Below are 23,143 nucleotides of genomic sequence, written 5' to 3'. Positions count from 1 at the left end.
ACACCTGGGATCTGAACCAGCGAACTCCGGGCCTCCGAAGCAGAACATGCAAACCTACCTTCACCATGGGGCCGGCCCCAACATTTTCTAATTGCTATGTGTTTGGGGTAAAGACAAGCCAAAAAGTCATCTTGACTGGGTGGCTGTTGCACAGCCATTTTGCTATGATATTAATTAATTTATGGCCCCTTGTTTTCAAAAAAGATACTTGTTCAGTAAAAAATGTGTTTAATTGTACATGTTCATGACTATAAAAGCCATCTACAGAACCTGATTGCATCCTAGAAATTCCATAAAATTCATTAAGACGTGTGTGAAAACAGACACGATGGAAACGTTAAAGCAATACATGAATGGGTACGATGTTGTTCACAACTCTCAGAGCAGTTACACGATATAGGAACACTAAGTACATCTTCAGAGTGGAAGGCCTCCTTGGGGGAGTAGTAAACTGAAAGGAATTGAGCTCCTCTCTGATTATCTACAAGTTTTCCGGGGAGAAATGGAATTCTAGGATTTGATCACGTGTTTTCCGTATGTGAGCAGCCTCTCTTTAAACAGTTTATTTAAATTTAATTCCATTCACAAATATTCATCGTGGTAGGGTGCTAGAGAAACACAGCTGGGTAAAATAGTCTCTGACTCATGGAAGTCACAGTTGGGGACGGCAGGGAGAGACATACAAACAATGACGTTTCGATGGGGTGACAGCACTCCCGGGATCCAAACGTAACGATGTTATCGTGATGGGATGAGTCCACACAGAGCTTCACAGAGACATGGGTGTGGTAGCAACAGTTAATTGTACCGGGTGGTTGTCAGGGAAAGCTGCAAAGACAATGCGATATTTAGACGGGAATCCGGTTACGTGGACAGGAGGCGTTCGCCTTGCCGGTGCAGGCTGATCCGCCGCAGGAACCGGGGCTGGGGCAGCGTTTTGACCTCGCACCGCAGCGCACGGTCCAGCACCCGGTCGATAGGAGGCCCGCACTCCGACCCCGCTGAGGTTGGGGGCCCGCCGGTCGCCAGGGGGCGCCGTGGCATCGCGTCGTCGCGGCCGTTGCGTTTCCGGGCACCGGGGCCCAGCGCCGCCATCGCCGCCGGGCGAGCCTCAGCCGCGCGCCGCGAATCGCCTGCCGCTCCCGTTACCGGGGCAACTGCGGCGCCTCCTCCGCGCCGGCCCCGAGCGGCTCTCCGCGCCATTTTCAAACTGCCCTAGCGCCGGAGCCGGTGTCTGGGGCGGAAGGAGCAGCGAGGCAGGCTCGGCTCGGCGCGATGCGGCCGCAGGCGGAGCGAGCGGCGGCCGGAGCTGCGGGTGAGCGTGGCCGCGGCGGCGGGGGGGGCCGGGCGGCGGGCGGGGCGGCGGCGCCTTCCCCTCCAGGCGGTCCCCGCGGGCCGGCCCGGGCGCTGCCGGGAGGGAGGCCGCGCGGCCGCGGGAGGAAGTGGGGCCGAGTCGAGTCGAGTCGAGCCGAGGCGGGCGGGGCGGGGCGCCGAGGCTCCCGCCGGGCCCGCTGCCCGCAGCCCCTTCCCTCCGGCGGCCGACGGTGGAGCTGCGGGCCGGGGGCGGCCGGGGTGGCTCGAGCCGCGATGTCCTCCTGCCCGCCCTCCAGCCCCAGGCCGGCTGTCGGTCCGTGCCGAGCGGCATGCTGCGCACTGACGGCTTCATTTAAAAGTTAAAATGACCTCTTCGTATACCAGTCAGACCTGCTCTTTGTAATCAAAAATGCCGAAAGCGCAGGGCGGGAGCCATCTGGGAACCTTTGCTCGGCATCTTTCAAAACATCCCCTCTGCCTTCCAGTCTCTGCTGGTTTACGTTCAGTAAGGAAGGACTCCCGGGCCGCCTTGGTTAAGGGTTTATTGTGGTTTGAAACCCCAATGCGGACATACACACGGGATATTTTTGTAAAAATATTATGTATTGGCTTTCAGACGGCAACCCCCCAGGTAAGCAGGTGGGTAGTTGTAAACGTGTAAGCATGGGGGACCTCCAAACTTAACCTTTTATGTTATTTTGCTAGAAATTTACGGTATAGCCACAATATTTGGATGATGGAGGTGGGGAGAAGACAGCAGCTCAGGGGTGGGGAAAGCCTACTACATCTTTTTTGTCCTTCTGGGAGGATTTTGATCTTTTTCATCCGTCCTGTGTGTTAAGGCTGTGGTCATGATTTTTTGGTTTGTTCTCTCTCTCACTCAGCAGGGTGTAGGGAAGTATTATTCCTCGGTAACCACAGTTGGTACCAAAGAGGAGAAATGTCTGAATGTTGCAGGCCCGGCTAGTTCTTGGCTTGACAGGTGTGTTTCTGATGTCTCCGGGAGTTTCTCTAAAACACCCTGCATCCAGTTGGGTCCCACTTGTGGAAGGAACCCAGAAAGTCCATGGGGAAGTCACTCAAAGAAAAGGTTAGCAAGAATGGGTAGAAAGATTGTAGAAAGGAGTAACCAAGGAGACGTACTAATTTGGAAGTGATTTGGTTAGGTTGAGGCGGCATGGTACCGATACCAGAGTGCTGGACCAGGACTCAGGAGGCCTGGCTCCCAGTGGCTGCCCACCAGCTTTGTGGCCCTGCGGTTTGGGAAAAGTTATCCTCTTGAGACAGCCTGTCCTCATCTTTGAATAGGGAGAATATCCAAGGAGCGTATCGTTGGCCCCATCTCTCTCACAGGATAGTTGTGAGGATCGTATTTTGCACGTAGTCACATGCGTTCGCATTTTATAAATTGTGAAGAACAATAGAGGTGTGAAACAGTTTTTGTTTCGTATGGAACTGTGAGTGCTAGAACTGTATTTCCTTGGCAAAGGTTAGAAAAGAGCAAAGTTTGTAAAGAAGTGATCTTTGGATAACTCCATTTTCGGGCAGATTGATAGAGAATATATTCATAAAAATTTAAAAAGACAAGAATTGATACATGCGCAGAGATACTTATGTGTGTGTTCTTTTTTAAATGGAAGTAAAATTTACGTGATGAAATTCGCAGATCTTAAGCGTACCGTTTGGAAAGCTTTAATAACTGTGCACGCTTGTATAACTGCTACTCCAATCAACAAAATATTTTCGTCACCCTGGAAAGCTTTCTCTTAGCCCTTCCAGTCAGTCTCCACCCACTCCCACGACCCCAGGTAACTGCTGTTCTAATTTCTTTCTTTTTTTTTTTTTTTGGAGAAAGATTAGCCCTGAGCTAACTACTGCCAATCCTCCTCTTTTTGCTGAGGAAGGCTGGCCCTGAGCTAACCTCCATGCCCATCTTCCTCTACTTTGTATGTGGGACGCCTACCATAACATGGCTAGCCAAGCGGTGCCGTGCCCTCACCCGGGATCCGAACCAGGGAACCCCGGGCCGCCGAGAAGCGCCACATGCGAACTTAACCGCTGTGCCACTGGGCCAGCCCCCACTGTTCTAATTTCTGTCCACATAGTTTAATTTTGCCTGTTCTTGAACTTCATGTAAATGGAATCTACAGTATTTCTCTGTCTTCTGTTGCTCAAATAATGCTTTTCAAATTCATCCATGTGGTTAATGTGTTTCAGTAGTTCCTTGCCTCTTATTCCTGAGTGGTTTAACATTGTATAAAGATATCATGGTTTATTTATCCTTCTGCTGTTGATGGATTTATAGGTTGTTTCCAGTCTGGGTCTATTATGAATAAAGCTGCTATGAATATTCCTGTAGAGTCTCTTCACGGATGTTCATTTTCGTTTCCTTGAGTAAATACCTAGAAGCAGAATTACAGAGTTATAGGGTAGAAGGATGTTTAACTTTATACACTTTTTCCACAGTGATTTTACTCTTCTGTCAGGAGTGTAAAAATTCCAGCTGCTCCAAATCCTTGACAACATTTGGTTTTGTATTTTTAATTTTAGCCATTCTAGCATAGGTTAATTTGTTCCTCATTGTGGTTTGAATTTGTGTTTCCCTAACGACTAATGGTGTTAAGCACCTTTTCATATGATTAGGCCCATTCAGATATCTTGTGCAAAGTGCCTGTTCAAGTCTTTAGCCCATTTTCTTATTAGGGTGTTTGTCTTTTTTATTAAGGAATTGTAAGAGTTCTTTATGTTATTCCAAATCTTTTCTCAGATGTTATATTTTCTCCCACTCTTTTGTTTGCCTTTTTGTTTTCTTAATGGAATAGTTTGATTAGCAGACGTTTTTAATTTGATGAAGTTGAATTTATGAAGTTTTTCTTTTATATTTGGTGATTTTAAAAGAGGCTTCTCTAAGAATTCTCTGCCTATCTCAGGCTCAGGAAAATAGTCTGTTTTGGTTTCTTCTAGAAACTTTATTGTTTTAACTTTATATGCAAGTTTATGAAGAGATACTTATTTTACTGCAAGAACATGAATCTCATAAGCATTGGATTTAAATCTGTCTAAATATTCCAGAAAGCTGCCTACCTAAAGAGAAAGAAAAAATCCTGCTTCCTATTAAAAGAATCTTTTCTTCTTATCATGAAACAGTAATAACAGCTACAATAGTAGAATGACATTTCTCTTTTTTCTTTTAGGACTTTAATTTTTGGGATTGAATAGAACTAGTTTTGGAAGACAACATGGCTACAGCTGTAGAAAGAAAGTATATGAATATCAGAAGAAGATTGGATCAGCTGGGGTACCGCCAGACTCTGACGGTGGATTGTTTACCTTTGGTAGAAAAACTTTTCAGGTAAAGATGAAAATACAGTTCTAAACCTGTATGACCCTTAATCCCATTTATCTAGTTTCTGATTGAACTTCATGCTTCAGTAAAGAAACGGGTAGATTTCTGAAAAGGCCTTAGAGCATCTGAAGCTCCTCTTTGCTTCCTAGGTCCTTCTCCCCTGACATCAGTTCTGGGCTTCCACATTACAGAACTCTAGGGGCACCATTCACACCACGCCGTGAGAGTAACCATTTCTGAGGTTGTCCCTGTGAATAGAATTACAGTTTCTTATGTGGTTTTCTGATGTAGTTGGGAGTTCTATGTCTGCCTCACTCACTGGTCTTTAATTGCTATTATATTAATCTTTGTGATTTTTGTTCTTTTCCACATGAGCTCTCTTCCTGTGGTTTGAGACTGGAGCAGGGAAGTTACTTAGGAAGGTTTTGCAGTAGGACCACAAGTGATGGTGATGGAAAGGAGAGAATGGGTGAAAGATATTTGTGGTCTTTAGTGTGGCCTTCATGATCTGGTCCCTGCAGCTTCATCTCCCATGTGGTGAGCCACTTGAAGCTCTCTACACATATGTACGCTCTCACCCTTGGTCTCTCCACTGCTCTTCTATCTGCTTGTGAAGCCCCTCTCTCCTCTCCCTCCTCCCTTGCCTTTGTGCTTGGTTAGCTATATGGCCTGCAGGACTCCATCACGTCTGTTCCCTGCTACCTTAACTACTCAGCATTATTGGAAACTTGTTTTTGTCTTCCCTTTAGAATGCAAACTCCATGAGACTAGAGACAGACTTTATCACTGCTGTACCTGGGGCAGGCTGAACATGTAGTTGGGACTGAAGTATTTGTTGAGTTTATCACATGGTATTATAACTTTTTGGACAAACTGTCAATAGAGTATAAGCTCCTTGATGGTGGGTTCTTTATTGTGTTCCCTACTCGATAAATATTGATGGGGTACATATTCCACTGGCATATGTTCTTAGAGGTGAGGAATTGATTCTTATTTATTGTGTCCCTGGCACATAGCATGTAGCAGGCACTGAATAAATATTTGCTACATGAACACATTAGTTTCACAGATTCCACAGGATCAGGTAACCAACTGGACATGAGGAATGAGTGAGAGGGGAGATTCAAAGATGATTCTAGGGGCTAGCCCCATGGCCGAGTGGTTAGGTTTGCACACTCTGCTTTGGCAGCCCAGGGTTTCCCTGGTTTGAATCCTGGGTGCAGACCTAGCACCACTCGTCATGCCATGCTGAGGTGACATCCCACGGGCCACAGCTAGAGGGACCCACAACTAGGGTATACAACTATGTACTGGGGGGCTTTGGGGAGAAGGAAAAATAAATAAATAAGTAAAATCTTAAAAAAAAAAAAAAGAAAGATGATTCTAACTGTATATATTTCATAATTTTTAATTAATCTTATTTTGAGAAATTTTTAAACATTTCCTGGTACCTTGAAAGATTCCTAGTGTTTTTGCTTGGTTTTAGATTTAAGCTCACTAGTAGTAACATATATTTTAAGGCTTTTTAGAATTTATTTTTAGTTATTAGAAAGTTAATGGAATATTTCCTTGAATTTACATTTGTTCTTTAATTTTAGTGACCTCGTTCATACCACAGAAAGTCTTCGGAAATCAAAATTATCTGCTCTGAAAGCTGAAAAAGAAAGTGCCAATTTTGATTTTATTTTGGAACCTTATAAACTTGAAAATGCAAGATTGATCAGGGAAAATAATGAATTATACCTGGAATTAATGAAACAGAGAGAACAATCAGACCAACACATTAAAGGTGAAATTTTGTGATTTTTAAAATGCAATATTTTTGCCCTTTTTGTTTTATATGTAGGAAAGGCTAGTCTAATTTTAAAACTATTTATAAGGAAATGTAGTAGTCGTCTTGCTAACAGCTCTTGAAATACAGTAGGGTGTATTGAAGAGTTCCTGAGAAGGAAAATAAATTTGCATTCCATAGCTGTATTTGTCTTCACTATATGTGGATTATATTTTTGCATTTATAGTCGCTGTGGAAAGATTAAATGCTGGAAGTGAAGAACTGTTCTTGAAACAACTTTTGTTTTTCCCTTTCTGGAAATAAGAGTAAAGTGAGGCGAAAGCCATGTATCATTCTGATTCTTTAATACTCCATCTGTGAGCTGGAAGGTAGAATCGAATGATTTCAAAGGTCCTAGGCAGAGGATAATTTTAGGGCTATCTTATTATAAGTTCTTCTTACAGTCAGTAGAAAGCCTTGTCTGAAACCTGACATGAATTCATAATTCCTTAACTTCCCACCCAATTTACTGGATCAAAAGCCATGGTTTATATTAGGCTCATACTGCAGAAGAAAAATATAATCCCCTTTCTTGCTTAATGACTTATTTGCAGTTTTGTTACTAGTGGTAGAAAAGTTAATAGCCTTCCAAACAAAGCATGCATAAGGATCAGGTGGAGCCTTTCAAAGTGATGTGACTTTTTGTATTTTGTGAAATGGAAGAACTCTGGAGATTTCTTGATCTGTAAAATAGTCTGAATTGTTTTCATTTTAAGAGTTGAAAACTACATTGAAGAAGTGTGCACGTGAAACAGCTGATCTCAAATTTCTAAATAACCAGTATGTTCATAAAGTCAAACTTTTGGAGAAAGAGAGCAAAGCTAAAAATGAAAAAATTCAACAACTCCAAGAAAAGAATTTGCATGCTGTAGTGCAAACTCCAGGTAAGTCTATTCCTTCTCAAAACAAATTATACACCTCTAATCTTTTAAAGATGTTTAAACTGTTGACTGAAACAGAACTTTGAATTTTCATGCTAGACTTTAGTATTTGAAAAGCTATATCTGGATAGTCGGAAAAACTTTTGATATATTTCTGAATATCCAAGTAGTGTTTTTTACATGTGCTTAGAAGCTTATGTAATAATAGCCTCTTAGATGCAAGTAGTCTAACTTCAATGCCCTGAGTTTTATCTCCTTAATCATTATTTTAAATTCTTTTTCCTCTTATTATTATCATTATTATTACTATTTTAGTTATAAAAGTAATCCATACTCAGAGAATCCGGAAATGATGTACTTTCTTAGTTTTACTGTTTTGAGCTTTATGCTCAGTGGTTCTCGAGCACGAGGAAAGAAAGAATAGGGCATATCCAGAGTTGACGGCTGTCCGGGCGTAAGGTTGGTAGAAGAATCTCCAGTACTAGTGATAGATCATTGAGATGCCTGAACCATGGGATCAACATCATAGAAGTAAGTGAGGTGTAGGAAAGTACTGGATTATGAGACTTAACTAGAGACTGAAGAATTGAAGAGCGTGGTGAGGACAATAGTTTGGTCAGAATGAAGATTATGATCAGAAGGGAAGTGAAGATATAGAGGCTGGCACGGTTCTAAGTAGTGACAAAGTCCAAGCAGTCATGTTGTTGTGTGCTTGAAGCTGAGTAGAGAAGAGACCCATGAGAGTCAACAGATTAGGAATTGAGTGGCCAGGGTCGGGGAAGAATCAGTGGAGCTCAAGATGGCAGGAAATGGGGTGGAGAGGGAGACTGATCCAAAGGCAGAACAGATGGGGAAAAATGGGAGATCTCGAAAGTAACTGGAAGATTAAGAAAAAAAAGAAGATAATCAGGTTATCTGAGAAAAGAATGGGACAGATTCAGAAATGTAGTCTATAGAATTTAGTGACTGAATATGGCAGACGTGGGAGGTAGAGGCATTCCCAGATTTCTGTTTCAAGTGAATGAGCGGGTCGATGATGGCCCTTTGTCTTAAGAGAGAGAATGTGGGAGGTGGAGCAGGAGTCTGCTTTTGGATGTGCTGAGTATGTTGTGCGCACAGGACATTCACCTTGAGATTTCTGCTGTGCTGTGAGATATATAGATCTGTTCTCAGAAGTGTGGTCCCCGACGGAGATTCAAATTTGGAGTCCCTGGAGTATCATAGAAATTGAAGCTATGGATGTGGTAGGAAATATCCAGTGAGATCATGTAGCCTGAGAAGAGAGAATCAAAGACGGACCCTAGGGAAGTTGGCATTTAAGGGACTGATGGAAAAAGAGAAGAGGGTCTTTGAAAGAAACTGAGGAGGAATCAAGGAAGAAAACCAGGAGACAAAGGAAGAAGAAAATCATTCATCGTATTTAGGTGTATAATTACATCAGGTCATTTAAATACTTTTCCCTCGGTTGCTTCATCTTCAAAATGAGAGATAGAAGTATACAAAATTTATTAGGATTCTAATGAAGACAAACTTGTGGGTTATGTTTGTTCTTCGTGGGGATCAATAGTTTTTCAAGTTTACGTCTCATCTTGGGCAGATGCTGGAAAAGGTAAAGTATCCACGTTTGGACCAAGAGAGGCTATATCTATTCCTAAAAAGAAATTATTCCTGCCAGTTTTAAGGATAATTAAGAAAACCTTCTCCACTAATTTAGATTATAGCATGATTTTATGTTACAGATGACATTCCATTATATACTAATTTTGCTACTTTAAGTTTCAATTACCTGTTCTTTTGGCCTTGCTTAATAAGCATGTGTATTTAGTTCTCACTGTCTTAAGCTCCTTGTTTCACAGTTTTCTGCTGGTGATGATTTCCTGAGCTCATCATAGTGGACACCACAGGGCACACTTAATCTTGCTGATGCCTGGTCCTCATCTAGTGGAGGAATAGATTAAATCTGGGCATACATGTAAGCATACAGAAAGTAAAACTTATTGTATAACCATGTCTTGTTGAGGTTTTCAGAAATGGCGTTATTTATAAAGATCAGAGTAGGTATTTATATATGAGGGAGCAAATATTTTATCAGTGTATAATATGAGGCCAGAGGCACACTTTATAACAAAAGGGCTAACCTTCTGGAATATTTAATTCTAAGATAATGGTTGTTTCTTTTTAGTTTTTTGAAATATGTGTGTTTTTTCTAGGTGGCAAGAAAAGGAGTATTGCTTTCAGGCGCCAGCGTATGCAAATTGACGAACCAGTCCCTCCCTCTGAAGTCAGTTCATATCCAGTGCCTCAGCCAGAAGACCCTTACATTGCAGACCTCCTGCAGGTGGCTGATAACAGGTGCATTAAATAATTTTTTGTTGGCTTTTGTTAATTGATCACTTGATTAACTAAGTTTCTTGATAGTAGGGCTTTTGTCTTCTGAACTGTTGTATCCCCAGCGCCTAGCACAGAACTTTGCACAAGCACTCAGTAAATACTTTCTGAATGTATTCTGAGTATCGAATGTTGTTAAACTTGTTTTGAAATGTTGGTTTCAGATAGATTGTGTATTTGATGTTTCTGTCTGTTTACTGTGAAACAGTGTAGTGCCATTTAGAACCTGTTTTAGTAGAGTTGCTTTGACATTGAGTTTCACCACCCAAGTAAAGTTATTTTTTACAGGACTCTATTACTTGAGATTTACGTCAAATGCCGATGGACATGAATAGATTTGTAACTGGCTTTGAAATTCTTGCTTCATGATTCTCTAGCTCTGTATGTTTGTATTTCCTTAAATTGCAATCAACTAAATTCCATTTTAGTTGAAACTTTGTTAATCTCTCTGGGAAGAGCACTATGTAAATGTTCTGGGGATGTAAAGATGAATGAGATGGTATTGCTGCTTTTGAGAAGCTTAAAATCCAGTAGTGAAGATGAAACAAGGAGAAATACATAAAATGCCATTAAGAAAATTATAAAGGATTCAAAGGAGCAAGAGAACACTAGTGACAACTTCTGTGGTCATAGCTGGAGAAACACTTTAAAATATGGAATACACTAGTGGAAATGGTTAGTGCAGATAACTTTCTATTTTGTAGGTTATGCAGAGAATATGGGAGAGTTTGCCACTTTATTAATCTCAATGTAACAATCTAAAAAGAAATGTGGTTGAGGTACTGATTAGGATCTCTTAGCTCAGTTATTCTAACACGGTATTATGTATCTGTATTTATACAGTTATCTAACCTAACCTTAACCATGACATATTTTGTATTTTGTTCTTCTGTTACAGTTTTAATCTAGGATTTCTCAGGCAATGTATTGGTATTATTTAAGGAGTTTTTTTGGGCTGTATTTGTATCATTTTCTTCGTCTTTCTTTCTCCTTAACATTTTTATTTCCTATCAAACTGTCTTAGGTGGCATTAGTCTCTTGATTATCTTATTTTAATTTGCACACCCACCCTTTGTTTGTATTGAGTCATTCGTGCATAAATGAGTTCAGTTGCATACATGCTCTTCTCCTGCACCTAGATGAGTAGAAAATGTTGGTTCCAGTAAAAGCAGGGATGAGCTGTGTCCAGCCTTGCTTACTCTACCCCATAGAAAATCTCTCTTAAAAGCAGACCCAGCTTCAGGCTTTATCTTTCCAGTGTGAAAATGGTTGTGTCATATTTATGTTAATGCTTGGCAAGGTTGGGTGTAGTATAAATCCACGTGAGCAATTGTAGAATTCAGGTAACCTGGACAAATCCTGATTCTGTTAGAATTAACCAGTTCCAGAAAGGAGTAGGTCTTTTGCTGTAATTACTTAGAAAATTGTGGTATGTCTCAATATTTTTCTTCTTCCCAGGATTGCAGGTGGTTTATTAGAAAATACAGGATCAGTTAGGGTCAGAAAACATTTTAGTCCTTTATTTCACTTAATAATGTTGTGAATTTTGGCCTAGAACCTCAGGTTCCTGAACCTAAGGATCAAAATGCAGTAGTGGGTGTTTTATTACATAACTTATCTGTTTCAAATTATTTACCACTCAAGTTTTTATCTCTTAGAAAATTAACTCTACAGGATGATGTACTCTATTTATGCAGTGGTTTTGGAACCCTTTGGCACAGCACCTCATATCTCATTGAGAAACAGAAAGTAGAGAATTTACAAAAGAATGTATCTAGTTTTGTTTCTTGTTATTTTGTATTTCTTAACAAAAGTATATTGGCATTAGTTATGGATGTGTTTCAGAATTCAAGAACTTCAACAGGAAGTCCACCAGTTACAAGAAAAATTAGCAATGATGGAAAGTGGACTGAGAGATTATAACAAGCAGGTAGGATTTTTATTTACTTGCATAGTGGGGCTTGAGATGAGTATGCCATGATTGTAAAGAGAACTGGGTTATATTTGATATTACTGATACTGAGTTTTTATGCAGCTTTTACGTTTTTCATCCATGTGTTAATAGAGTTAATAGCTGGAATCGTTTAGATGTCTTTAGAGAACTCTAGTGCATTCCCTTCATTATGAATTGTAGTTTTTCATTTTGTTTTATTTAATTGTTTTTCTTTTAGGTGAGTCAAATATTTACCCAAATAGAGTTTTATAACTGTATTACTGTTTCCATCGTAGGGGTTATTTTATTGAAGTGTGCTGTGTTTTATAATGGTCTTTTAAGTATTTTTTTACTCTTAACTTAGGGGTTTTGTTATTTTGAACATAAGTCTCTTTGGAAGTTGCTCTTATTTCTGTGTTGCCATATTTTTTTTGCTTTCTCTGCAAGCACTAGTATTTGATAAAAGTTTTTGAAGAATCGGGGGAATTAGGTACAGAATTAGATCATAACCATACAAGTGTTGTTGTTTCATATTTTCTGTTGGTGTCTTGGCTAAATTCTGATTTGAGTAATTGCAGGCTTTCTCTCTTCATATGCTTCCTGAAGTTTATATTGGGTAACACGTTTTTCATTTTCTGCACATGACTGCATTTTTTTGGAGTGATGTGATCTGCACATACAAATATAGATCTAACTTATATGTTGGGGTAACTGTTAGGTTTGTAAAGTACTTTGAGGATTATTTGGATAAAAATGGCGTTAAAAGAAAAGGAATCGTAATAATGTCAACCAAAAAACTTACTTTATGGAGAAATGTTGAAAATATCAAATATGCACGAGTTGAATATTATTGGTATTTTTTCAAATTATAATCACACTTTCATCACATTTTTTCCAAGTACTTTATGAACATAAACTGACCAGTCTTTACCATCTCTGTGTGGTGGCTGAGGTATTTGGAGAAAACAGCTTGACCATTCTGATTGAAACTGCCAGTTTGTTGTGGTTATCAGTCTTAGCTGAGTCTACTCTGCTCCCTGTCAATTTTTTTTTTTTTGCTTGAGTTTTGTTTTTCTCAGCATATGTTCTAAATTTTGCTGTTCTCTTCAAGCTCTTTCCCCAACCTATGATACCCTCCTTCTCAGGATATCGCCTTATCTCAACTTCCTATCTCTGCCTTTAAAATTAGCAATATTCACACCCAGGCTCTCAAGACTTAATGGGTAGGGTGTTGTTCTTCCTGTTTAAGGCTTAGTCTTTCTATCTCTGTTCTTGGCCCCAGTTCCTCTCTTCTCCTTAGGACTTTGCTTTAATCACTTTTAATTTCTTTCTTATATGGCCACTTTGTAATTATTAATTCTTTTAATCTTCATGACAGTCCTATGAGAAGGCGCTATCATCACCACTAACATCCCTTAGAAAAATCTCTCTAACCACCTCTCCCTCTTGCTAATGCCTTCTCCTTCTCCCTTATGCAACTTCTCTAAAGAGTGTCTTACTCCTCTGTCTCCACTTCTCTACCTTCTGCTCACTGCTTGACCTATTGCAGTCTGGCTTCTGCCCCCCACTACATAAATTAGCCTAGTTAATGACACCAGTCACATTAATTGCTAGATCCAAAAGGATACTTTTAGTCTTTATTTTCTTGACCCACTCTGTGGTATTTGACGTTATTGATAATTTCTCTTAGAAACTCTTCCATGATTTCATTTTCTCTCCTTTTTTTTTAACCTCTTATAATTTTTTCTGTGCTTTTTTTCCCTCTGCCCATTCCCTGAAGTATTAGTGTTTATGAAGATTCTGTCTTTGACCCCTTCTCCTTTCTCTGTATATTTTCTCAAGTGGTCTCATCCACTCTCTTGATTTAAGATATTGTCTGTATGTTGATGACTCCCCAAGCTCTCAGACTCAAAGCTCTCTGCTGAGCTCTAGACTCGTATACTCAACTTAGCACTGGGCATTTCCACTTGGATGAAGGTTCTTCATACTCAGATGCCTAGTACTGAACTTGTTACTTCTGCCTCAACTCTGTTTTTCCTCCTGTGTTGTCTTTTTTGGTTGGTAGCATCACCATCTGCCCAACCTAACACTCTTTAGTCTTTCCAGATCTGGTTGTCTTCCCTTCACACACCACCAAGTTCTGTCAGTTCTGTGTAAGTACTTCCTAAACTTATTTCTTCTGCTCTACCCTATCCCACTGTTTATTTTCGGCCTTAATCCTCTCTCGTACATTTCTACAATAGGTTTCCTTGCTTCTGCTTCTTTTCTCATCAGATGGATCCTTTATCCAGAGTAATCTTTCTGTGAGCAAAGTATTCAGAGCTTATCACAGCTAGTTCTTGCCTGATACTTGAGACTCATCTCCCACCGTTAGTTCCCCTGCACATGACAGTCCAGTTATGCTGAGCCATTTCTACTCCCTCAAACATACCATGTTGTTTTATGCTTCTGTCACTGCCTGGAGCATCCCTCCTTTCTTCTCTTCATAGCATCATTTGTAACCCTTTGGACATACTTATTTGATAAGGCCTTCACTAATTTCCACATGCGTGAATATCTCATGGGGAGTAAATCACTTTATTCCCTTAGATACTTTGGTGCCATATCCCTATTTCCTTTATTCTACCATTGAACAATGTATTAGGTAGCAATTACTGGTTTACTTGCTAGTTTTCCCTGTAAAGCTGTGTTCCTGAAAGTCAAGGACCGTGTTTTATTCTCTGTCTACCTAGAACTGTGCTCAGTAATTGTTGAATTGAGTACTTGGTTTTTGTTTTCAGGGGGTATTTTGGAAAAAAAGCCAAAGATTGAAAGTGTGTGGGTTTTTCCAAATTCTTGCATGTGAATAAGTGTGAATTCATAGTGAATAGTGATCTTTTTGATTATGCATCTGTTGTTTTCTAAATAGCAGATAATTGAATTTACTCCAGCTTCCTCTCCTTTTTAATATTGAGTTTCTGTAGCAGTTCACTTTTCTTTGGGTTTTACATTCCTTCGTTTATTCTCCATTTATTCCACCAAACACTGAAGTAGTTCAGACTCAGTTCCAGTACTCAGTAGTTTCTTTTTATATAAACATTCCCTAATCTTAGAGGAGGAGGAGAAAACCCAAAAATTAAATTAGGAAGAATCTATTCAATGGAAATACTTATGAAAGCTATGTTGACAGTTCTCTTTCTCTCTCTTTTTTTTTTCTGCTGAGGAAGATTTGCCTTGAGCTAACCTCTGTTGCCAGTCTTCCTCTTTTTGTTTGAGGAAGATTTGCCCTGAGCTAACGTCTATACAAATTTTCCTCTAGTTTATGTGTGGGTTGCTGACACAGCGTGGCTGATGAGTGGTGTAGGTCCATGCCCCGGATCCAAACCTGCAGACCTGGGCTGCCAAGGTGGAGCGCCCAAACTTAATCACTACGCCACCGGGCCAGGCCTCTGTGTTGACAATTGTCATGTTGACATTTTCTGTGTAGTTTGTTTTTGCTCTACTTATATGCATTTTGTAATCCCATATATGTGTGGGTACATATATGAATGTTAATCTCTTGTATACATTGTGCAACTTAAGAAAAATAGAGGGGCTGGCCCCGTGGCCGAGTGGTTAAGTTTGTATGCTCTGCTTTGGTGGCGCAGGGTTTCGCTAGTTCGAATCCTGGGCACGGACATGGCACTGCTCATTAGGCCATGCTGAGGCGGCATCCCACATGCCACAACTAGAAGGACCCACAATTAAAAATACACAACTATGTACCAGGGGGCTTTGGGAGAGAAAAGGAAAAATAAAAAAAAAATTAAAAAAAAAAGATAAATAGAAGTATATCCAAGTAAATGTTTGTCCAGTGTTAATCAGTTCGGGTCAAAACCAGATTTCTTTAAGTGATAACACAACTTTATGTCTTCAGATTGAGCTAAGAGAGCGAGAGATAGAACGACTGTCGGTCGCATTGGATGGTGGTCGCTCCCCTGACATCCTCTCTCTGGAGACTAGAAATAAAACCAATGAAAAGCTTATTGCTCATTTAAATATTCAGGTAATGAATTTTATGATTATTTCACTGAGTATATGAAATTGTGTTTATAATGGTCTAAGGGTTTGTGAAAGTGACAGAGTTGTTCACTGAGGGATTGTTTACACTGGGAAAAACTTGATAGAGCCAGAGTACCAGGAATAGGGTGCAGCTGTTGAAAAATCTTGTTTTTAAAGAATATTTAATGAGGAAGGACTATATACACTATAATGTTAATATTTAAAAGAAGATAATAAACTGTAGACACAATGTGATTTTCAATTTGCCTTTAAAAAATGTATTTATGAACTCAGAGAGAGAAAACACTGGAAGAGAATACACCAAAATATATTAACAAAGTTTATCTTTGTGTGATGGGACATTCTTCTCTATGATTTTCTTTATTTTCAAAAATTTTGTGACTGTATATTTTATAATGTAAAAAAGAGAATTTTTAAAAATAAATATAAAAATTAAACATGTAATTTTTAACTACCTCTGTAATGGATTCTTTTGCAATGCCTTTGACCTAAGAGTGAAAGAACAGGAGAGTTCCATAAAGCATGACACGTGACCTTCAGAAATTTAGACATGTCCGTGCTGCCTGGACTGCAGCCAGAATAGCGTCAGTCACAGATACCAGCAGAAGCTCTAGAGCGCTGCTGTCTAATGCAAATGTGAGAGAAGCTACATATGCGCTTTAACATTCTTTAGTCGCTGGATTAAAAAAGTAAAAAGAAACAGGTGGAATTAATTCTAATAATGTATTTACCTCAAAATATCCAAAATATTATTTCAATATGTAATTAATGTTATAAAATGTCATTGAAATATTTTACATTCTTTTTTCTTTTTTGGTTTTTTGTACTAAGTCTTTGAAATCCTGTGTATATTTTACATTTATAGCACATCTCAGTTTGGACTAGCCACATGCACGTTCAGTAGCCACATGTGGATGCGAGTGGCCCCTACATTGGACAGCACAGTCTAGAGTAATATTATCATCATAGTCGTATTCTTGTCATGTTTTTAGAACTCTGTGTTGGGAAAAAGTTCACACAAGTTTCCTGTCCTTCTCTGCTTGAAAATTGAAAGCCAATGGCTATGTATTCTTATTAAACCACATTATCAGTTTTGCAAATTAAACAATATAAGTTTGCAAATGTAAAATAGCTGTGGTTTTAATTTTCAGTATTAAAAAAATACAGTATTATGAAATATTATTTTGAAAGTTCAGTATTTAGGATAATTTCCCAATTCATATACCTTCTGTACTACAAATTCAATTTAGGTTGACTTTCTTCAGCAAGCTAATAAAGACCTGGAGAAGCATATACAAGAGCTTATGGAAACCAAGGAAACAGTAACAACTGAAGTTGTTAATTTAAGTAACAAAAATGAAAAACTCTGCCAAGAATTAACTGAAATAGACCAGTTAGCACAGCAGTTGGAAAGACATAAAGAAGAAGTACTTGAGACTGCTGATAAAGAACTTGAGGAAGCAAAGGTATGTCTAGCTTGCGGGCAGCTTCATTAATCCTCCTGGATCAGAGTGAACCTGAGCCCTTTTGATATCCAGTTTGAGTCTTTTGGTTGGTTGGTTTTGTGACTCAAGGTTGTCTAACGTGTTGTTTATGCCCTGTAAATGCTTGCACTTGTCTGAGTTGTTTGGTTGTCTTTCTGAAGCACACCTCTTCTTAGGATAGTTCTCCAGCCTCTGTCCTATTTTCTTTTGAGATTTTTCTCTCTGTCCTTTTATCTCTGCATTGGGAGCAATCTTCAGAAGTTTCTCCTCTATGTCACTTTGTGCTCATGAACCCTTTAAAGGTACCTTTTGAAACCGCATATGTCCTTGCACATTTTCCACTTGATAGCTAACATTTTTCATCTTTAATTTTAAATAGACACAAGGGATTTAATTTTTAGTTTATTTTAAATATTGATCTCTTAAAACTGTCACATCGTTCTTTTAGATATAGCCGGTGGAATCCAAGTGACCCTTTCTTCTTGAAATTCTCACAAAATTTTATCCTATTTTAACATATTTTATGCTTGAATATTTTTTTATGATCACTCTGTCAAACGTTCTGCAATAAAAAAATACGTGAATTGAAATTTTTTATTTTAAAAAATGTCCTGTGACAATAAGGTTCAAAGTGATAACATTTTCCTCTGAATAGTGTTACTATTAGAATTATTAGCAATCAGTGGATCAAAGTGGTAAATATTGTACAAATGTTGATAAATACTTATTAAATAAAAATTAAATTCTATTGGAAATACATCTCTTAGTGAGATATAATGGCAGAAAATAGTGTCTTAATTAAAGGCTTCAGCCAGCCGTAACATTTCAGATTATCCTTTTGTCTGGTGCTTCAAAAGTTTTTTATATCTCGGGGTAGTGTGCTATTAGATGCATGCCTTTCTTTTGAAAAGTGGAAGAAAGACAGCTGTGAAAGGGAAGGTGGGGAAGGAGAATTCACATGATACCTAGACCACAAGCCGCATCTCAGATAATTTTTAAGAAAGATTATATGTGCAAATTAAGAATGCAGCTATTAATTCCTTAAAGCTATGTATATACGGGAGTTTTACATAATGCTTGGAAAATCTTCATCTTATCCCGGGAATGGGTGTAACCTAGTTTGAGAACCACTACTCTACATCACTGAATTAATTTTATACGGTTTCATTTCTACTAGTTAGTGGAATTGAAGGAAACTACCTCAACATAATAAAGGCCGTATGTGAAAAGCCCACAGCTAACAGTATACTCATTGGTGAAAGACTGAAAGCTTTTCCTCTAAGATCAGGAACAAGGCAAGGTTGCCCCTTCTCACCATTTCTATTCAACATAGTACTGGAAGTCCTAGCAAGAGCAATTAGGTAAGAAAAAGAAATAAAACACATACAAATAGGAAAGAAAGAAGTAAAATTATGTTTCCAGATGACATGATCTTATATGTAGAAAATCCTAAAGATTCCACAAAAAATTAGAACTAATAAGCAAATTCAGCAAAGTTGCAGGATACAAAATCAATGCACAAAAATCGGGTTCATTTCTATATGCTAATAATTAACACTCCAAAAAGAAAATTAAGAAAATAATCCCATTGACAGTAGCATCAAAAGAATAAAATATTTAGGAATAAACTTAACCAGGGAGGCAAAAGACTTATACACTGAAAATTATAAAACATTGCTGAAAGAAATTAAAGAAGAGAAATAAATGGAAAGACATCCTGCGTTCATGGATTGGAAGACGTAACGTTGTTTCTGTGTCCATACTGCCCAGAGCAATCTACAGATTGAGTGCAATCCCTGTCCAAATCCCCGTGGCATTTTTAGCAGCAATAGAAAAAAAATCCTAAAATTCATATGGAATCTTAAGGACCTGGAATAGGCAAAACAATCTTGAAAAAGAATGTAATTAGTGCAGTTTTAATTTCGCTTTTGTGACTCTAGTTTCACTGCAACCCTCCTGTATGTCATCCTTCTCCTTTTCCACCTCCTTTTGCATCTTCTATGCCCATGCACACAACATGTTAACACGGCTTCGCGTGCCCCATTGGCAGTCTCAGGAATGATAACTTGGCTCAAAAAAAGAGTTCTATTAGCTTGTATTTTAATCTTGGCATTCACTCTCAGTTGCAGTCTAGAGGATCCAGACTGGTAGTCACAGATGGGGAGAGAGCAGATAGGATAGAAAATGACAGTGCCATGACATGAATCCTGAAAATCAAGGCTAAAGGAAAGTCCTGCAAGTATAAAGAGATTTTCAAGGGCTCTCTTGTTCCAGATGTTACAAATAGATCTCTGTGGGCATTCAGGATGCCAAGAAATTAAAGAGAAGCCTCAGCTTTGCCTCCTCTTCGTTGAAATTGAGGCTTAGGGCTAGAGCCTCAGATCTCACTGGTGAGAGGGAACGTGAACTACTCAAAAAAGGACTTGGTCTTATTTGCAGTGTGTCTTAGTGACAAGTTTTCTTGACTTTTAGGTGTTTACCTAATAAGCTTTTTATTCCTAGAAAGAGATTAAAAGAAAACTCTCTGAAATGCGGAATCTTGAAGAAACAATGGCAAAACTTCAGCTGGTGAGTAGATGTCATATTAAAGTGCCAGAGTTTTTGGTAAGAAAATTTTTATTCTTTAACATATATTTCTTAAATTGAGATATAATTTACATATCATAATACTGACTCTTTTAAGTGTACCGTTTATTGGCTTTAGTTAGTATACAGTCGGCCCTCGGTATCTGCAGGGAATTGGTTCCAGGACCCTCACACCTACCAAAATCCACAGATGCTCGAGTCCCTTACAAAACAGCTAGTATTTGCACATAACGTACACACATTCTCCCGTTACTTTAAATCATCTCTAGGTTACTTATAATACCTAATATAGTGTAAATGCTGTGTAAATATTTGTTGTACTATATTGTTTGTTTGGGAAATAACGACAAGAAAAAAAGGTCTGTACACATTCAGTACAAATGCAACCATCGTAAGCCTTTCTATCCACAGTTGGTTGAATCCACGCATGCATAGGGGCAACTGTAGTCACAAAGTCATGCAGCCATCACTGTGTGCTGTCTAATCCCAGAACATGTTCATCACTCCAAAAAGAAACCTCATACCCATTAGTCACTCCCCATTTTCCTCTGCTCAGCCCCTGACAACCACTAACCTGCTTTCTGTTTCTATAGGTTTGCCTATTCTGGACATTATATACACGTGGAATTATACAATATGTGGCCTTTTGTGACTGGCTTCTTTCCCTTAGCACAGTGTTTTCAAGATTCATGCATGTTGTAGCATATATCAGTACTTCCTTTTTATGGCTGAATAGTATTCTAGTGTATGGGTATATTTAGTTTCATTTATATTTTTATAATTCTTTAATCTCATTTATAGTAGATGATAATTTAAGTTCAAATTTGGAAAACCTGTTATGAATTTTATATTCTTTTAACTACTTCGTGACTTGTCAGTTTACTAATATTAAAACTAGAAATTGATAATTACTTGATAAAATTGACTGTTATTAAAAGGACTCAGTCCTCTTTTAATAGATTTGTTTGGTGGTGCCGTCCATTTTCCTAGTCGTATTGTTTGTTCTGGTAGTTTTCAAATGAGAAAAATAGTAATCATCCCAGCATATGCCTAGGTATGGCATACAGTCCTGTAGTCTAGAACTGGTAGAATGCTTGCTTGCTGGTAAAAACTCCTGGGTGGCCTGTTAATTTGGATGAGTTTCTGCTAAGATCAGAAACAATGACTAAGACTAATTTCCAAGTTTTCTCATTATGTATACTCTTTATGCAGTCCAACTGCAGTGTTCTGGTGGCATAAGGCAAATTGAAAAACAAAGCCATTGTGATAAGCTGGCACACAGGTGACAGCCTATCACAGTGGCTTCCTGTTTCATTCAACTGCTTTAGCAGGTATTGAGTACAATTCAATTTTGAATAATGGAATTAGCTAACCTTGCTAAATGTTGTCCACTCTTGAGTCTCATAGATATTGTAAAATTCTCCCAGGTCAATAAATGTAAAGTAGAGGGGACAGCCCAGTGGCGTAGTGGTTGAGTTTATACACTCTGCTTTGGTGGCCTGGGGTTCACAGGTTTAGATCCCAAGCACAGACCTAGCACCACTCATCAAGCCATGCTGTGGAGGCGTCCCACATATAACATAGAGGAAGATCAGCCACACTGTTAGCTCAGTGACAGTATTCGTCAAGCAAAAAGAGGAAGATTGGCAACAGATGTTAGCTCAGGGCCGCTCTTCCACACACACACACAAAGTAAAGTAGATGTTTTCACCACAGCGTAAACTTCCTGAGGGCTGGGGTTTTTGGTGTTTGTTTACTGCTGTTTGTATGCACATCATAAACAAGTTGATGTGGTTCATAATGCTTGTGTCAGAACTGTGACCAGGTTTCAGTAGTATTGGCTAACAGTAAGATGCTGCTGTAGTTACTTTCTGGCCTTTCTTATTTTTTTATTAATGCTATATTTTATGTATTTTTAAGATAGATACTAATTGGTATTAATAGCCAACACTCATAAGCACTTGCCATGTGCTGGACACTGTGTGGAGTACTTCCCGTCCATAGATTCATCCTCACAGTGAATCCTCCGTGTCCAGGTACTAGTCTTAACTGCATTGTGCAGATGAGGCTTAGAAAGTAACCACCATGGTTATGGATAGACACCTATGGTCGTCTTAGAGCACTGTGTCTTACTACTGCCCTCCTTTAAACATAAAAAAGCTTTAAATTATGTTATTGCACAAGTACATATTAATTTTTTTTTAAGTTTGGCACCAAAGCTAACATCTGTTGCCAATCTTTTTTTTTTAAATTCTTCTCCCAAAGCCCCCCCAGTACATAGTTGTATATTCTAGCTGTAGATTCTTCCGCTTGTACTATGTGGGATGCTGCCTCAGCATGGCCTGAGGAGCGGTGCCATGTCCGCGCCCAGGATCTGCACCAGCAAAACCCCAGGCTGCTGAAGCAGAATGTGCAAACCCAACCACTCGGCCATGGGGCTGGCCCCAGGACATATTAATTTTTAAAAAATAGGACAATATGCTGAACAAATTAAAGGAAAATCTAATAATTCTACTCAGGAGCACTGTTGACATTTGGATTTTGTTGTTCTTTTAGCCACAATTGATAATTAACTTTAATTGAAACCATATTTGACAAATTAAAAGAGTATGTGTATGTGAATTACTCTTAAGTAAATATGCTTACAAAATATCTAAGTGCTATAATATTTTATAAAGTGTTAGAAATCTTATAGTATTAAAATTTGCAGGAATTAAACTTATGCCATAAAGAAAAGGAGAGACTGAATGATGAACTCCTTATAAAATCAGACCTGGAAACTGTTGTTCATCAGCTTGAACAAGAAAAGCAACGACTTTCCAAAAAAATTGAAAGTTTTGCAGTTACAGGTAAAATGTCGATAACTTAAAAATTGATTATCATCTCTTGATGTGTTTTTTTGGTAGATAATCTTTCATTCATTCATTCAATAAATATTTATTGCATGCCTGCTATATACCAGAATCCATATGAGGCACTGTAGATACAGTAGAAAAGGTCTCTCCCTCAAGGACCTTACAGAATTCTTTTATATTTTAGCTAGTTGGTAGAGGGAACCCTGCTTGAGTATTTTTCAGTTGAAGTACATCCCTTCTTTGAGGCAGACTGATAATAGACTTAATTATGACTAAGAGGAACCATTCTGAAATAGTGAAAAATTGAAGTACAGAATCTTTTTAAGGAAATGCAGTTGTGTCACCTGAAAGTACACACACACACACACACACACACACACACACACACACACACACACAGTTGAAATAGGCTTTCTGCCAGGTGCCAGGTACCAGTCCTAAATGAGTTGGTTTGAGGTACAAACTAGTAACGTATAAATGAAGA

The 23,143-nt window shown here is 38.8% G+C and overlaps 1 protein-coding gene across 4 annotated transcripts in view; it reads left to right on the top strand.

The window, feature by feature from the left end:
* Nucleotides 1-1,070: 1,070 nt before the first annotated feature.
* CEP135 (centrosomal protein 135) overlaps nt 1,071-23,143 on the top strand; it is a 72,648-nt gene continuing 50,575 nt past the window's right edge. For 2 of the 4 annotated variants that reach the window (XM_070612883.1, XM_070612884.1), the window contains exons 1-10: nt 1,071-1,315; nt 4,509-4,666; nt 6,259-6,449; nt 7,208-7,375; nt 9,583-9,724; nt 11,606-11,690; nt 15,589-15,717; nt 16,985-17,200; nt 19,721-19,786; nt 22,515-22,653. In XM_070612883.1, the coding sequence (XP_070468984.1) occupies nt 4,554-4,666; nt 6,259-6,449; nt 7,208-7,375; nt 9,583-9,724; nt 11,606-11,690; nt 15,589-15,717; nt 16,985-17,200; nt 19,721-19,786; nt 22,515-22,653 (1,249 nt within the window). In that variant the 5' untranslated portion in view covers nt 1,071-1,315; nt 4,509-4,553. Of the gene's footprint in view, nt 1,316-1,484; nt 1,946-4,508; nt 4,667-6,258; nt 6,450-7,207; nt 7,376-9,582; nt 9,725-11,588; nt 11,691-15,588; nt 15,718-16,984; nt 17,201-19,720; nt 19,787-22,514; nt 22,654-23,143 lie in introns of those variants that run through there. The other 2 variants (XM_070612885.1, XM_008512770.2) reach the window with 2 other exon arrangements.

Source organism: Equus przewalskii, chromosome 3, assembly GCF_037783145.1.
Source record: "Equus przewalskii isolate Varuska chromosome 3, EquPr2, whole genome shotgun sequence".
Lineage (NCBI taxonomy): Eukaryota > Metazoa > Chordata > Mammalia > Perissodactyla > Equidae > Equus > Equus przewalskii.
This window is presented reverse-complemented; position numbering and strand designations above follow the sequence as displayed.